The 15,097-nt window shown below is 49.2% G+C and overlaps 1 protein-coding gene across 2 annotated transcripts in view; it reads right to left on the reverse strand.

Moving 5' to 3' along the window:
• The window catches only part of KIF5C (kinesin family member 5C), a 66,070-nt gene extending 53,110 nt beyond the window's left edge, over nucleotides 1–12,960 (reverse strand). Inside the window, exon 1 of one of the 2 annotated variants that reach the window (XM_048954071.1) lies at nucleotides 12,741–12,960. In XM_048954071.1, coding sequence (XP_048810028.1) covers nucleotides 12,741–12,866 — 126 coding nt within the window. In that variant the 5' untranslated portion in view covers nucleotides 12,867–12,960. Of the gene's footprint in view, nucleotides 1–11,111; nucleotides 11,130–12,740 lie in introns of those variants that run through there. The other variant, XM_048954072.1, reaches the window with a different exon arrangement.
• Nucleotides 12,961–15,097: the final 2,137 nt, after the last annotated feature.

Genomic DNA, 15,097 nt, shown 5'->3' on the forward strand with positions numbered 1-15,097 from the left:
AGCCATTTGAGTTGAGCAACATTACTTTTGCATGGCAGCTTTAATTATTGATCTTCCTTCTGAACATCCCTGTGGCTCTGATAGGATCAGGCACGTGGCCAAAGACCTGTTTTTAGCTCTCACTTGCAGCAGAGAGAACCTTTAACTCTTTGTAACAACAGCACTGCTCTAGTATGGTATGGATCTGTGATTTAGGAAAAGAGGCTTCCAAAATTATTTAACAGCTTCCCTTTCCCCTTAGATGCACGACCTGGAAAATGCATTCTGTAAAGAAAACAACAACAACAACAACAATTAATTCTAAACATGAGGATATCCCTGCACAAAGCCAACTGTTCAAGAACACCCTTCAGCAACACTCTGGGCAAAGAGGTACACAGGCAGAGCTCTCCACCACTATCTTGCTAGGATGGGATGCTACCAGCTAACACAGGGAAGCAGTGTGAGCACCTCCTAAGCCTGTCAGCAACCCAGATTCTCCTGGCTGTTAGTGGACCTGTAGCAGCTCTGCTCTGGGTTGCTTCCAGAGCACTGCAGGCATCACAGGGCCGTGCAGCATGCATCAGAAGCACCTACCCATTCCCACGCACCACAGAAAGAAGGATCTCTTACTTGAGGGCCACCAGCTTGCTTGTCCTCTTCTGGGGCTGCCCAGCATCATCAGCACAGCAGCATGGCCTGGGATGAAGGAAGGCCCCGAGAGCCAGGATCCAGCCGTTCCACCTGCCCCAGTGGCTCCAGCAATGCAGCACACAGATGTTGAGCTCTGCATGGCCTGGCTGTGTTGTAGAGTGGAGCCAAACGCTCTCGGAATCTCAGTGCACTGCTCAGCAGCCCACGTGGCAGCTGGTGGATTTGGGCTGCATTTACTGAACTGCTTACGTAATGGCACACAAATGATTTGGGAATAGAGGTGTTACACTCTGCAGCTTGGTGTGAAGCACCTTTGTCTTTACAGATGTGAATGTTTGTGGGAAAGAAGCTCAGTGGCTGCATAGCACTGGCTCAAAACGAGCATCATGCCCAAGAAATCGAGATAACACTTCCATTTCTGAAAGCTAAGCTTTAAGTAGAATAATTCCCTGCTCTTCAGGAAAGGCTTTTTTAGCTACTACCTCAGCAGGCCTCTCAGCTCTACCATACAACATGAGATGTATGCTCCTGTATCATGCTGGGAAGAGCAGGACTCCCTCTGCAGCATGATCCCTCTCAATCTCCAGGTAGCCTGCATTGCTGCACCGTAACAGAAAGCTACCAGTTCAAATTAACGTGCTCTAACTAATTTAATAGACCTCTACATGCCTATTCAAAGCTGCCGTCACAACCTACTCATTTCACTTCTGCAAAGCACAGACAAGCTTAATTAAATTAACTTTGAAATGCTGTCATTTGCATTTTAGCTGCAGCTCCTCTCCGCGTCAGAGGTTCTTAACTAAACAGGAATCTCACAAGGGCAACTGGCACGTATTATTCCAAGCCCTGTGTGGTACAACAAGGTTCTGACCTTCCAAAACTTTCTAGAAAAAAAAAAACACCCCAGTTTGAAGCTCGTAACTTAAAAATAAGCTGATCAAAGATACCCTGAGGCAGCTCCCTACAGCAGCAAAGGGAGAGCATCCAGGCAGTGACATCCCATTAGTGAGGAGCTACAGGAATAAATCAGGAGAGTACAGCATCTCTGCATACCAGGAGCATTTGTACCATGCCACCAAAGCCTCCAAAAGGCGGGCAGACAATTCAGAACATGAAACAAAGCAAAGGGAAGATGCTGCTCCACAGCTCCACAGCCCTAGGACCAGACATGGCTGCATCTTCACTCTGCCATGCCGGTGTTGTGTTAATCTTCACTTTGTTAAACATATCACTTACAGATTTATGAGGAGTTGGATGGCTCAGGAGATTAGTAATGGGATACTGAGCGCTGTCAGTTGTAGATTCAAATCCAACTCAGGTCAGGAGAGGTCAAAATTAAATGAGAGGGCATCACTGATCCGTATGACAGCTTTGCTTTCAGCACACTCTGCAAAAGCAAGGATTGAGGGGAATCAGCAAGCAACCCGCACCATTGGTGCTGGAGTGTCCCATCAGGCTGGATATATATAGTGGCAAAGAGAAACAAATGAGATGCTTGCACTCCCACTGCCTGCATTGTACAGGGTTTGTTCTGCAGAGAAAGCATTTCACAAGTGTAGAAGTGTCACAGTTGCAGCTGGGCTGTGCATCCACAGAGTTTCTCTGCGACTTCCGGAGCCTGCACCAAGGCACAGCACTGAAGGTGGGGGCTCAGCACGTTCCACTAAGAGGATGAGAACAGTTCTGCCCTGTTGCGTGGACCACAAACTGCAGAAAAAGCAATAGAAATTGTTCTTGTAGATTGTTCTCCTCTGTTCTTACAAACTGAAAAAAATCTCAGCTTGTCCAAAAGCCACAATGAACTGTGCCCAGGACAGAGAGCAGACACCAGTGCCCATCCCCAGATGAAGCAGCTGTGCTCACTGAGATCAGGAAACAAAGCTTACCCCTCAGTACCTTGCTGGCTGATTGTGCTCCTGATTTCACACAGAAACCCCTAACAGCAACTTAGACTTTGCTTCCTTATCTCAGAGAAACCAAATCTCAGTAGTGCTGGGAGCTTGGAATTTTACTAAAAAGGTAAAACAGAAAGATTATCCCTGGTCTGCTTCAGCTTCCTTTCTTGCAGTGCAACTAAAAAGGAAGTTTTTCACCCAGAGGGTGGTGAGGCACTGTTACAGGTTGCCCAAGGAGGCTGTGGATGCCCCATCCCTGCAGGCATTCAAGGCCAGGCTGGATGTGGCTCTGGGCAGCCTGGGCTGCTGGTTGGTGACCTGCACACAGCAGGGGTTGGAATTGGATGAGCACTGTGGGCCTTTGCAACCCAGGCCATTCTATCATTCTATGAATGAACATAGAAGTACAGCAACCATTCTGCACGTTCTTCTGCCTTCTCCATTGAAAAGTGACGCTAGCAGAAGAACTGAAAGGGTAGCAAACAGCACAGTGCTTAATGGAGTCATAGCTGTAGAGGTATGTAATGCACAGCTGTGCTAGCACTACCTCCTATCCTGCAGCTTGCCTGGCTGTAGCCCAGACTTGTGTGCATCTCAACATTCCTCCTATTAGCTACAGTGTGAGCATGGAAGAGCTCCACAGAAGCTCCAATTGCAGGCAGAGCAATTTCCCTGTCACCAAGCAATGCAGACAAGTTGCTCCTGGCAACAAACCTCTTCAAATGTGGACGGAGAGCAGCCCTCACCAAGGTGATGCCATGCACTCGTGCAGCCATTTTGAGGAGCTGTTGCCCAGCACCATTTCTCTCCGTGCTGGTGCTACCGAGTGCAGCACCTGGGGCAGATAATTGCTTCCTTTTGCAAGCTCCTTCGCTCCACAAGCAAAATGCACATCTAAAAGCTGATTACACAGGAACATGGAGTGAGATTAGCATCCGCCAGGAAGGAACCTGCAGGAGCTGCGGCGATTCATCAGGTGCTTTGATTCCCACTGCTGTCTCTCTGACCTCTCTTTGCTCTGCTAACACTTCTACTGACTTCTTTCATCCTTTCCTATCTGGCATTTCCTCTCCTCCTGCCATTTCATCCAGTTCAAGGTGGGCTTTCTCACAAAGCTGAGGTGGAGGATGGAGGAGGCAGCGGTCCCCAGGGAGGCACAAAGCCACCCACCCAACAGAGCCAGCTCACCCAGGGCTTCCATTCCTGCTCCCTTTGTATGAAGAGGAACCAGCTCAATCCCACCCACAGGCTTAAAACCAACAAGCTTCTGCTTTTTGGCTTATCACACTGATTTCCTTAGACAACTCATCTCGGTATTTGGAGAAAAACTAGAACCCGCAGTGCTAAGTGGTGTGCCCAAATCTCATAATTTGGATCGCTGATCACCTACGTCTGTGGTGAAGAAATTCAGTGTTGTTCAAATTTCGTTCAAAATTCAATGGAACTGATTATGAACAGCTTTAAATTTGGTAGTGAGAACGTCTATGTCTACGTCAAGTGGTCCCACAGTAAGCGAGCTGCAGGGATGAGTTGTTGGGTTCTGTTTGTGTTACTGCTCACAATATAGCTCAGTTACACAGAAAGCATGAATAAAAATCACTTAATTTTTGCTTTTTTAAGTGCAGTAATACATATTTTGGCTCATAACCCCATCCTGTGACTTTACTGTAGCTAAAAACGTATTATGCTATTCATATACAGCACATCCCTCGTAAAGCACACCAAGGAGATCAGCAGAGCAGCCCCACTTTCTGCAAATTATCCAAGAAACAGGCAGTCCTGGCTACTGTTATCTGACAGTAATTCTATTACCAGATTTAGTAACACTGAAATGTTCCTTCTGCAGTTCCCAAATCTTCAAAGCAGGGGACAATCTGGTCTGTCACACAGCATTCCCTCACAATGTTCACGAGGCACAAAGGGGATCACAATAATGCCCACACATGTGAGCAAAAGCACGTGTGCTCTTTCTTGACCCGGTGCAGCAAGCGAGGCAAAGAATGGGCCATGGCCTATGGGTCGACTCATACAAACCCAGCACCTATGCTTCTCATGTAAATAAAGATTTCTATTTCTCTCTATCAGAGATGAACAAAACCCGCCAGACACAGGATTGTCAGCTGGCAGAAAAGGAGTGGGAAAATAATCACGAAGGCCTTTCTTGGCATCCAGCTCCGGTGCAGTAGACACAAGCCATTCTGCCAGCAGACCTCAACCTCCAGCAGCTCTGCTTACCCTTAAGCTCATCACTTGGCACCACCATTTCCAACCAAAACTCACATCCTTAGTACTGAAGCCAAAAAGGTCTCTACTTCCCCAACATTACTGTTTATTCAACTTACAGTTCCTAGCTCCCCAGATCTCTTAAACCCTCATGACTCCAAATGACACCACATTGCTGGAGCAGCTTGGGCTCACAGAACTTCACTGACCTCATTGCAGCCTTTCAGTACCTAAAGGGAGCCTATAAACAGGAGGGGAATCAACTCTTGGAAAGGGTAGATAACAGCAGGACAAGGGGAAATGGTTTTTAGTTGAGGGAGGGGAGATTGAGGTTGGATGTCAGGGGGAAGTTCTTTACTATGAGAGTGGTGAGGTGCTGGAACAGCTGCCCAGAGAGGCTGTGATGCCCCGTCCATCCCTGGAGGTGTTCAAGGCCAGGTTGGATGGGGCCCTGGGCAGCCTGGGCTGCTATGAAATGGGGAGGTTGGTGGCCCTGCCTGTGGCAGGGGGTTGGAGCTTCATGATCCTTGAGTTTCCTTCCAACCCAATCATTCTGTTATTCTGTAACTTCATGGGAAAGGAGAGGAGGCAAAACCAGAGTATACATGGCCTGGGAATAAGACTCAGAGCCATGAGCTGAGTTTTGCTCACTAGCTGAGAATGCATCCCTGCCCATCAGGTGGCCCTAGCCATGCTGATCCACCCTTCAGCACCAGGCAACCATGAAATGTAAACCCCCAAACCCAACAGAGAGGAGAGATGGAAGGAGCATTCCAGTTTTTTAATGGGTGGCTATTTGATAATACTTAGAAAATCTGGGCCGCACACAGAGGCAGGAACGAACAGAATAAATCCCTTATCACCAACAGAAACAAACATTTTCTTTAAGTATATACATACACTCCAGAATAGCAAGATTAACTTTGCTTTAAGGCTTGTTTGCATCACTGAACTACTTTCCTTTGAAGTTAAATCGTAAACGATACCATAAAGTGAAAAGTAATCAAGCAAATGTGTTTTCTACTGGGTATTTGTGGTTGACCTGGAAAGCAGTGAGAAAATACGAATGCATACAGAGAAGTTCTGCTCCAGCTGAATGACTCAGGCTGCTCTGGTGGGAACAGGACTGTGTGCTATGAGCTGCTCCAACAGAGAGACAAAGAGGCAGAGAAACACATCTCCCAGCTGCATCCCGGGCCTCCCTCAGCATGCTCTAGTGCCAGCAAACACAGCTGGCTCAGCTATTTGTACCACAGAGCAACGTGTTCAAAAACAGCCCCAAACCTTCCTGAGTACTGATAATCTGTTCCAAAAAATCCGAGTGGACAACAGAAAATGGCAGCGCTCTGTAAGAAGTCGCAGTGCTGTCCACATCCCACTGCTGGCTTCTAAACAGACACTCAAGCAAATCAGAGCTGCACAGTTGAGAAAAGAGATTCCAACTACCGAGTTCTGCTAACAGCTCTGCTAAAAATATTCTCTAACCCAATTACCCCATGCAGGTAATGGTCTCCTGCACGTCCTGCACTCGGTGAAAGGATCTGGCAGTCAGCATGTGATGCTCGTGTATCAGAGGTTTGACCTCTGCATAGATTCCCAACCCAAAAGTTGGCTTTCCATCTCCAAAACAAGAGGTCCTCGCCACTCTATAGGCTGCTACAAGGACAATTAAATGGGAAAGACTGTGTCATAACGACAGCAGTGAGTGCAAGTATAAGATGGATTTAAAAACACTGTATCCTGGAGTACAGCAAAAGTCATCCCATGTCTTTGGGCCAATTAATAGACATAATATATATTTCAGTACGGCATCCTTCTCATGCAGCAGAAATGTCACAGCCCAGCACCACGATGAGGCAGCAGGTGAAGTTTCTCAGCAGACACCGAGGCGCTGAAAGGATGATTCACTTCTTGCAAACGCATCTAAGAGGACTACTATTAAATATTTAAGTTCTTATCTCGGAGTACTCATTTCTCAGGGGGGAAAGAAAATCCAACGCTCTTGTTTTCAATTAGGGTCTGTCTCATAATTTGATAATATACATGTTCTGGAGCTGCCATGGGACCAATTATCAATATCATAACGCGGATGCGATAGCAATCACACACATTTCCAGAACGTCCCATAAAAAGCCAGGATCCAAAGAAGCCATAAATGGCTTGGCTCTTTCCCACAGATGACTAAGGATAGGAATCCATCAGCAATACCACACTCCACACCTTTAAGGTTCTGAAGCACTCCATTCAGGATGATATTGCTTTTTTTTTTAAATGTGGTTTTAAAGAATGCAGCATTTTCATTCTCCAAATCAACAACTAAAGCGACCTGACCAAGGTGCTTCCCTGGTTCACAAAGCCACCACCTGGGCAAGCACTGCTAAGCAGCTGGTACTTTCTAATGGAGAGAGAAATGCAAACATCAGCAGTGCTGCAGTGAAGCCAAAAGCATCAAGCAGACATTGAGCAGCTCCGGATCCCTTTGCTGCTCCCATATGCACAAGGTGAGCCCAAGCAGTCACCCCTCCTTGCAAGTGATTTCCAGTAACCCAAGTTTCTTTAAGTGCCATTTAATCTCATCCTCAGCAGAAAGAAAAGCCCACCCCGAGGAAAGCACAGCTGTGGGAGCTGCAGGTGTGGAATTTTGGACACACCTGCTGCTCTGGCAGCCCACACTCCTCTGGCAGAGCTAGGAATGTGTCAGTGATGGGAGATGAATGAGGTATTTCAGAACCAGATTGGAATCAAACACATCCCAATGGAGGTTGCTTCAGTGATGATGGAAAGGACACCAAAGGTAACACTGAGGATGTCAGCAGTCCTGTTAAAAACTGCCAAGAAAAACTAAACTGAATTATTCTCTCTTCCAAAAACTCATCTCTGCTTTTATGGAAGCATCCCTTCCCCCTAAAAATTCCTCACAACGCTGCCACAGAGAAAAGCATATTAGTAGCAGAGACATTAAGTTGGCCTTTCACCCCCTGCTCTACCTTCTGCAATGGACTGCATTCTCCTGGCACAGCTTGAAGCGCTGCAACAATAGGTGGAGATGGAAGTGCACATCACTCCTCCACTGCACGCTCAGCCCTGCTCTGGGTAGGAAGCCTCACAGAAATCATCTCCAGCGATGCAGAAAAAGAAGCACTCCCAGTCTTCCCAAATGCCAGGCAATCTGATGGTATCAGATGGAACAGGCACTTCCAGAAATGAGCCCAAACAGCAGTGACTAAGCACTAAATCTCGGGAGGAAAACAAAGCCTGCAACCCAAGCTGGAGCAAGAGATGCACATTGCTGAATGCACCAAGTGGCCTTGCTCTAACATGGAGCAGATCTGCAGGAGCTACCAGAGCAAACAAGACGGCATCAATACAGTGACACAAGTCTATGCTTGAAAACCTACCTTAATGAATATTCCCCAGTACAGGAAGGATGTGGAGCTCTTGGAGCGGGTCCAGAGGAGGGCCACTAAGAGAACTGGAGCACCTCTCCTGTGAGGAAAGGTTGAGGGAACCGGGCTTGTTTAGCTTGGAGAAGAGAAGGCTCTGTGGAGACCTCATGGTGGCCTTCCAGCACTTGGAGGGAGCGTAGAAACAGAAGGGGGAATGGCTGTTTGTGAGGGTGGACAGTGATAGGACAAGGGGGAATGGCTTTAAACTGAGACAGGAGAGATTTAGGTTGGATATGAGGAGGAAGTTTTTCCCCCAGAGGGTGGTGAGGCACTGTTACAGGTTGCCCAAGGAGGCTGTGGATGCCCCATCCCTGCAGGCATTCAAGGCCAGGCTGGATGTGGCTCTGGGCAGCCTGGGCTGCTGGTTGGTGACCTGCACACAGCAGGGGTTGGAACTGGATGAGCACTGTGCTCCTTTGTAACCCAGGCCATTCTGTGATTCTATGAATATAGCATCTGTAATTTTAAGTTCCAAAGCTGTCATTTGCAATCTGTGTTTCTGACAGAACAGGTAGGCAGAAGGAAGACAGACATTTTGAGAGAAGGATATCCAGACAGGATGGGAAGAACACATTAAAAAGACTTCAGTGCTCTGAGAAAGCACCAGTGGGAAACTGCTTTGGTGAAAACAATCAACATTTTATGTTGATTAAATGGCCTTCTTCCTAGCACCATCACCAATACATAGATGCTACTTTTCACACCGTTTCTCTTGCTGTCAAGCACACACAAACAGAACCCCCCAAACCCAGTCCATCAACACAGAAGTAAGCAGCTATGCTATAAGCCACAGAAATGAGGCGTGCATACTCTCTCAGTGCCCCATGACCACCACCTTCTGCACAAGCTTTTGGAAGGAGATATGAAGCACAGCTGTATGCCTTAGGAAAACAATTCCTCTTTTTAAAGCAACCTCAGCATACAAGCCCTGGCTGGCTGTTACAGCAGTTCTGCAGCAAATGGAACCCTTTATTGTGGAAGGTACAGAAGGGACATCCCAACCTCGTGGAAGGAGCTGCGTTGCACTGATGCTTCCCAAGCAAACTAAACATAACTATCGTCTATCTTCTTCCTGAGATAATGAGCAGCTTAAGCTACCAACAAAAATCACCCCCCAAAACATACAGACACATGCAGAGTTCCAGATCTGTCAGTCTTGTGCTGCTGCTTCTCTGGAAACAGCCTGACCTGAAAGCAGCACAGTCCGTAGTCACGGGGACCGAGCACCATGGTGCATCTGTCCACATAACAGCAAAAGGCAGCAGGCTAGAGATTGCTGCAACTCGTGTCTGGGTGTGGGGAAAACTCGTGGTACAGAGGGAAAGGAAAGACTACTGGAAAGGAATCCCTCAGCTCTTGGTGCCTTTGGATCCCATCAGTTCCATACAACACCACACTTAGCTATGAGAGCTACCAGCATCCCATAGCTGCGCCCTGCAGTAGCTTTCCTACAAAATGTGCCCAGTCCTCATGCAGCAGCAGTGCTCAGCAGAGCTGGAAGGCTGACCGAAGACAGTAGGGGACAGAGACCAGCATCAAGCACCCAGATAGATAAGGGTTCTCCCAGGGGAATGATGTGCTGCATATCCCCTGCAACATTCTGCAGCGAGGCAGAAGCCCCATCTGAGTCTGCATTCGACATCAGACTGGCAGGAGTGCTTTGTAGGAGGTATTTATAGACATGCCATGAACAAACCCCTGCAAACAGACTGCCTGTGCACCACGAGGCAGGGATGGATGCCTGCCTTTGTCAGGAGCACCACGTACCACAGCCCATGGAACAGGAAAACAGCACAGGATGGGCTCCCACCATATTCTTTGGGTTTTGTTGAAGCTGTAATTTATTTGCTACCGTGGCTTTGGGTCAGCTGGTTTGTTTGAAGGTCTCTTAACTACAGCTGCTCTCAGCCTACAGGGATCTCCATACAGGAGGGGCTTAAAAATGTGACTTTTTTACATTACTATCAACTCTGACGCACAAGAAATGAAAGGTAGAACATCTCCAAATATCCCATAACCTGTCTGCAAAACAACACTGTAAACAGCAGCGCCATTTACATCCAAAAGCACACAAAACACCGCTCAGATTCCACCCCAAGCCAGCCATCGGTTTTTGGTTTGTTTTACCCCACAGAACACAGCACTGCTAAACCACAAGGACCACGGAGCTGCGGATCAGGTGACAATTTATTTCCTTAAGCACAACGGTGAGCCATGTGAAACACTTACAGGTGAGCAGCAGCATTATCCACTCTGCAGCAGGCAACCCTGCCTTGTCCCACACCACGCTACGCCAGGGGCATCAGTCCAGCCTGGTCAGCTCAGCAGTGGGGCAGAGGGGCTCCCCATGAATCCCAAAATGATATGCATCCGAGGCACAGAGGCCTCCAGCTCCTCTGTGTGCGGGTGCTCATGAAAGACAGCAGCCAGGGATGGGGAGGCATTGAAGGAGCCACCATCAGAAGCCTGCTGGAGCTGCTGGCTGGGGCAAATGGCTGCACGCGCTCGAGTAAGACTGGGAGAAGGTAAGCCAGCAAGGAAAGCACATTTCTAGGAATGTCAGCCAACACAATCAATCAGAAAGTCACCTTGAGGTTGCAGAGGAGCAGAAACATAAAATGAAGCTGCAGTCTGTTGGGACTATGGTGGAGCTAACCGCAAAAGAGAGCCATGCATTTACCACCATCACCTTTGGCTGCCACGGTTAAAGATGAGAGGTGTATTAAAGGCTTTTATTCTACTTCAAAATTTTAAGTATAAAAATACGCTCTTATTTTGTGTTTGTCTCCTGCCCGTTTCCTTAATTGCAGAAAACACTCAGCAAGGCACCTCAGCCCTCCTGCCCTGCCCACACCTCCCTGCAACCCACGGTCAAAGCACACAAGCACCCATGGAAGAGGTAAGGATGTACAACCATGGATCACAGCCCAGCTGCAAGGCCTTCCTGATGAGCAGCTCCTAAATAAATGAACCGGGGCATTGCAGAAAGCTTCGCTCCTGATGTGGAAGAGAAACTCACACCCGCCGTTACACTTCCTCCATTGCAGCTTGTTGTCAATAAACGCCGAGTCCCGATCTTCTGTTGTTGTTGCAAAACTTGCTCGAGGCATCAAGAAAATGGGAGATGGTGGTGAGAGGTTCATAAGCAAAGCATCTCCCACGGTCACGCTTTAGGGAAGGAGAAGTAACTTCATTTGCACTTTCGTGCAAGAAAAAAGGTAGGTATTTCCTTTAAGCATTCAGATTTTAGTTTTTCTGATAGGATGAGAGAATTCCTACGAGCTTCCTTCGTTCTTTATTATAACAGAATCCTTCTTATCAACATTTTCTGCAACAAAAAGTAAAAGCTGCAATGCAGTGTTTTCCAAATGCTGTAGGAAAACAGCGCTGGGTTTTGGTTTGTTCCCATCCTGTGCAATGGTTCTGAGGGCTTTCAGACTGCAACATTGCCATTCAGATGGAAGCCCACAGACTGAGGTCTCCTCCCCTGCCCTGCCCTGCTCCCTCCTGAGCAGGGAGAAAAGCAATCACCTCCCATCTCCACCACAAATAGCTTTTTCAAAGCAGTGCAGTCGCTGTCATCCACACAACAAACTCCTGACTCACAGACGTGCCTTACGTACCTGCACGCAAAGGAAGCAACCCAAATTCCACCATGATCAACACCGTTAAGGGGGGTGCTAAATTTCAGTATTTTAATAATGGCTTTTAATACACGCGAGGGTTTATTAAAGGCGGAAAGAAGGAAGATGTGAAGCAAACGGCAGCTGAAGGCCCTGGCGGTGCCGCAGCCGCTCCTCCCAGGGATTGATACCCGATGAGATCAGCCCATTGTGAGCGCTGCCTTGCCTAGCTGCAAAGGGCTGAGGTAAAAGGGAAGGGAGAGGAGGCAGTTAGCTGTTCCTGCCCACAAACGACTCGCTTACGGCAAAACGACGAAAAAAACCAGTTATTTTAGGGCTTTTTCTGTGTGAAAGTCGCAATAGATGCGAAGTTTTAATAAGAAACCTCACGAACCACACGACCGATGCATCGCTTTCTGCACCGTTACCTCACTTCCAGCGCCCTGCGCCAGCAGCCCCCCGTGTCGGTCCGTTACTGCTTTACCTCAGCCGAAAAACCCCTCAAACAGCCCCACAAAGGCACGGGCCGAGAAACCCGCGCATCGCCCACGGCGCAGGCACACACAGGGAGCGCCCGGACAGCGTTCAGGGGATGCTGGGAACCATTCCTTCTCCAAAGAGCGGTACGGCCCGACGGGGGGTTGGGGGGGGGGCACCGCCCCTGGGGGCGTCCCAGAGCCGCGGGGCTGCGGCACCGAGGGCGACGTCGTTGGGGCTACGGAAGCCAAGGCTGGAAGCGCGGCGGGATGCGATGCCGACGACGCGCCGTCCCCGATCGCCCCCGCCGCCTTTGTCCGCCCCCCCGCCGCCCGCGCAAACTTTCCCCGCGGCGCTGCCGCAGCACAGCGCGGTGCGAGCACGCCCAGAGCCCGCAACGACATCGCTGACATCAGCCCCCCGGCCACAACGCGACCACTCACCCCGATGACCACCGTCTCCTCGCCTTTGAATTTAGGGATGAATTTATCGCCGCGGAGGATCTCCGCCTCGTTGAGGGGCCGGAAGCGGCACATCACTTTGATGCTGCACTCGGCGGGATCCGCCATCTCGGCGGCTCCGCGCTGCGCGGCGCTCCTCCGCCGGGCAGGTGCCGGTGCCGCAGACGCCCCGCTGCCGGCGGGAGGGGAGGGGCGGGGCGGGGCCGGGCGAGGCGGGGAGCCGCTCGGTGCCGCTCAGAGCCGGCCGCGCATCCCCGCTCGCCTCCCGCCCCGGCGCGGCTGCCGGGCTGCAGGAGCGGCGCCTCGCCCCGCCGCGCCCCCGGGGCTTTGTGGCCGCTCCGCAGTACGCCGGCCCCGCCCGCCGCGCGGCACGCCGGGAAATGGAGTTCGCGCCCCCCGCCCTCATCGCGGCTCTCGGCCCACACCCGCGCCGCGCCCATCCTCCGTGACCGAGGGACGCGGCTGCTTTCTGCCCCAGATGGGAACAAAGAGGGATGGCTGTGAAGCTGCTCTTCTTCAGTCTATCCATTGAGCTGGCACAGGGCAATTTACTCCCCGCCGTTCTATTACCCTGAAATTCCGTGAGGAAAAGCAGAACGCAGAGCAGTGCAGAGCAAAGTGCTGACATGGATACAGCACCGAGAAGGCCGGCAGCGTGCAACCCGTGAATCAGCATCTGGAAAAAAGAAAGCTGTGCTCTCCCTACAGCTCTAAAGCCATATTTCCTTATTTGCCAGAGGTAACCCTGCCTCATGTGCAGCCCCAAGGCTTCAGCCAGCTCCCTCCATTAAAGGCACCTGGAACAGTCTGATCTGCCACATCAGGTCTCCTCCATCATTACCTCCCCCCTAGGAGAGCAACAGGATGAGAGGTGATGGCCTCAGGTTGGGCAAGAGGAAACACTCCATCTCCAAAGAGCAGTCAGGCGGTGGCACAGCTGCCCAGGGAAGTGTCCCAGAGCCACGGATGGGGCACTGATGGATGTGGGCAGCTCTTTACCAACCCTGTTATCACAGAATCATGATTGGAGACATGCAATCAGTGTTGCTGCTCTGGGGAGAGCAACAGGACTGAGACAGCACCCAGAGTTCAGCAGATCCAAGCAGCTGCTGAAACAGGATTTCTCCAGTACCAGTCTCACCAAGTTTGGCCTCAGTCACACAATTAAATTGACAGTGGTCACATCTGTGATATTTCTACAGAGATTTCTCTTTCTTGAAGCCACAGTGGCTGTCCTCATTACCTGACGCACTAGTGAGAAGAGCAAGTGAGTTGTTACAAAGGCTCTCATGCCCTTCTTAAAAGTAATTACATCAAGGAGAGTTAGCAATGTGCAGCATGTGATAAGGCATTACTATATAATGTGATTTATTCCTATGGATTACCAATTATCTAGCCCTTTCATTTCTCTTATGTTTCAAGCTCTTGCAGTGAATAGCAAACTCGTAAGTCATGACAAGTAGAGGCTTAACCATAAAAGAATTAATCCATATTTTTCTCCACTATTGAGAGTTCATTGTGGAGCAAGATAGGCAAATCCGTATCTCCCTGTTAGAGTAGGTATAATCTGCCATCAGTGAGAATGCTCTCAAGAGCCATCTTTTCTCAGCAGTGTTGTCAGAAACAATATTGCATTGTACTGCAGACAATACCGCATGGTCACTAACCTGCTATTTTTACTACTTAATTCCAGATTACTATGAGTTCAGCAGCCTGAAGTCAGAACGTTATTTCCAGTCAGATCCAGGAGCAATCAGAACTTCCTTAAGCTTGAGAGCTTCTTCCAGTTCACTCAGGATATTCTGGCACCTCACTTACAGAGCCTCAAGTGATGGAAGGTGTGACCCAGTTTGATTTTTGGGTGGTCCTCTGTGCAGCTGGGAGGTGGGCTCTGTGATCCTTATAACTCAGGATATTCTGATTCCATTCTATCTATAGTTTACCAGGAAATAACATCACAAGAAGCAAACAGTACAGAAAAGCATCCATACTCCAACTCCTGTAAAGCATTATCACTGGTACCTTCCTCCATTGCTGAAGGCATGACTCTTTTCACATTGCATACTTACAAGACACATCACTGCAGCAGTGCTGTTTGGCCTCACTGAGCTACAGTCCATTAGAACACAAATCCTCTTGCTATACACATCACACACGTGAAACAAACCTTTCCCTACAACTGTTGGGCACATTCTTCAGCTAGATATCAAGTCCATAGTTAAAATCACCTTGCCTGAGTTGGATATGGTTTGACAGCAAGTTCTGGCTGTCCTGAAGAAATTCTCAGGCTGACCCAACCTCAGCTGGGTAGGTTCACTGAACAGGCTGGGATGACAGAT

This window comes from Lagopus muta, chromosome 8 (genome assembly GCF_023343835.1).
Source record: "Lagopus muta isolate bLagMut1 chromosome 8, bLagMut1 primary, whole genome shotgun sequence".
NCBI lineage: Eukaryota > Metazoa > Chordata > Aves > Galliformes > Phasianidae > Lagopus > Lagopus muta.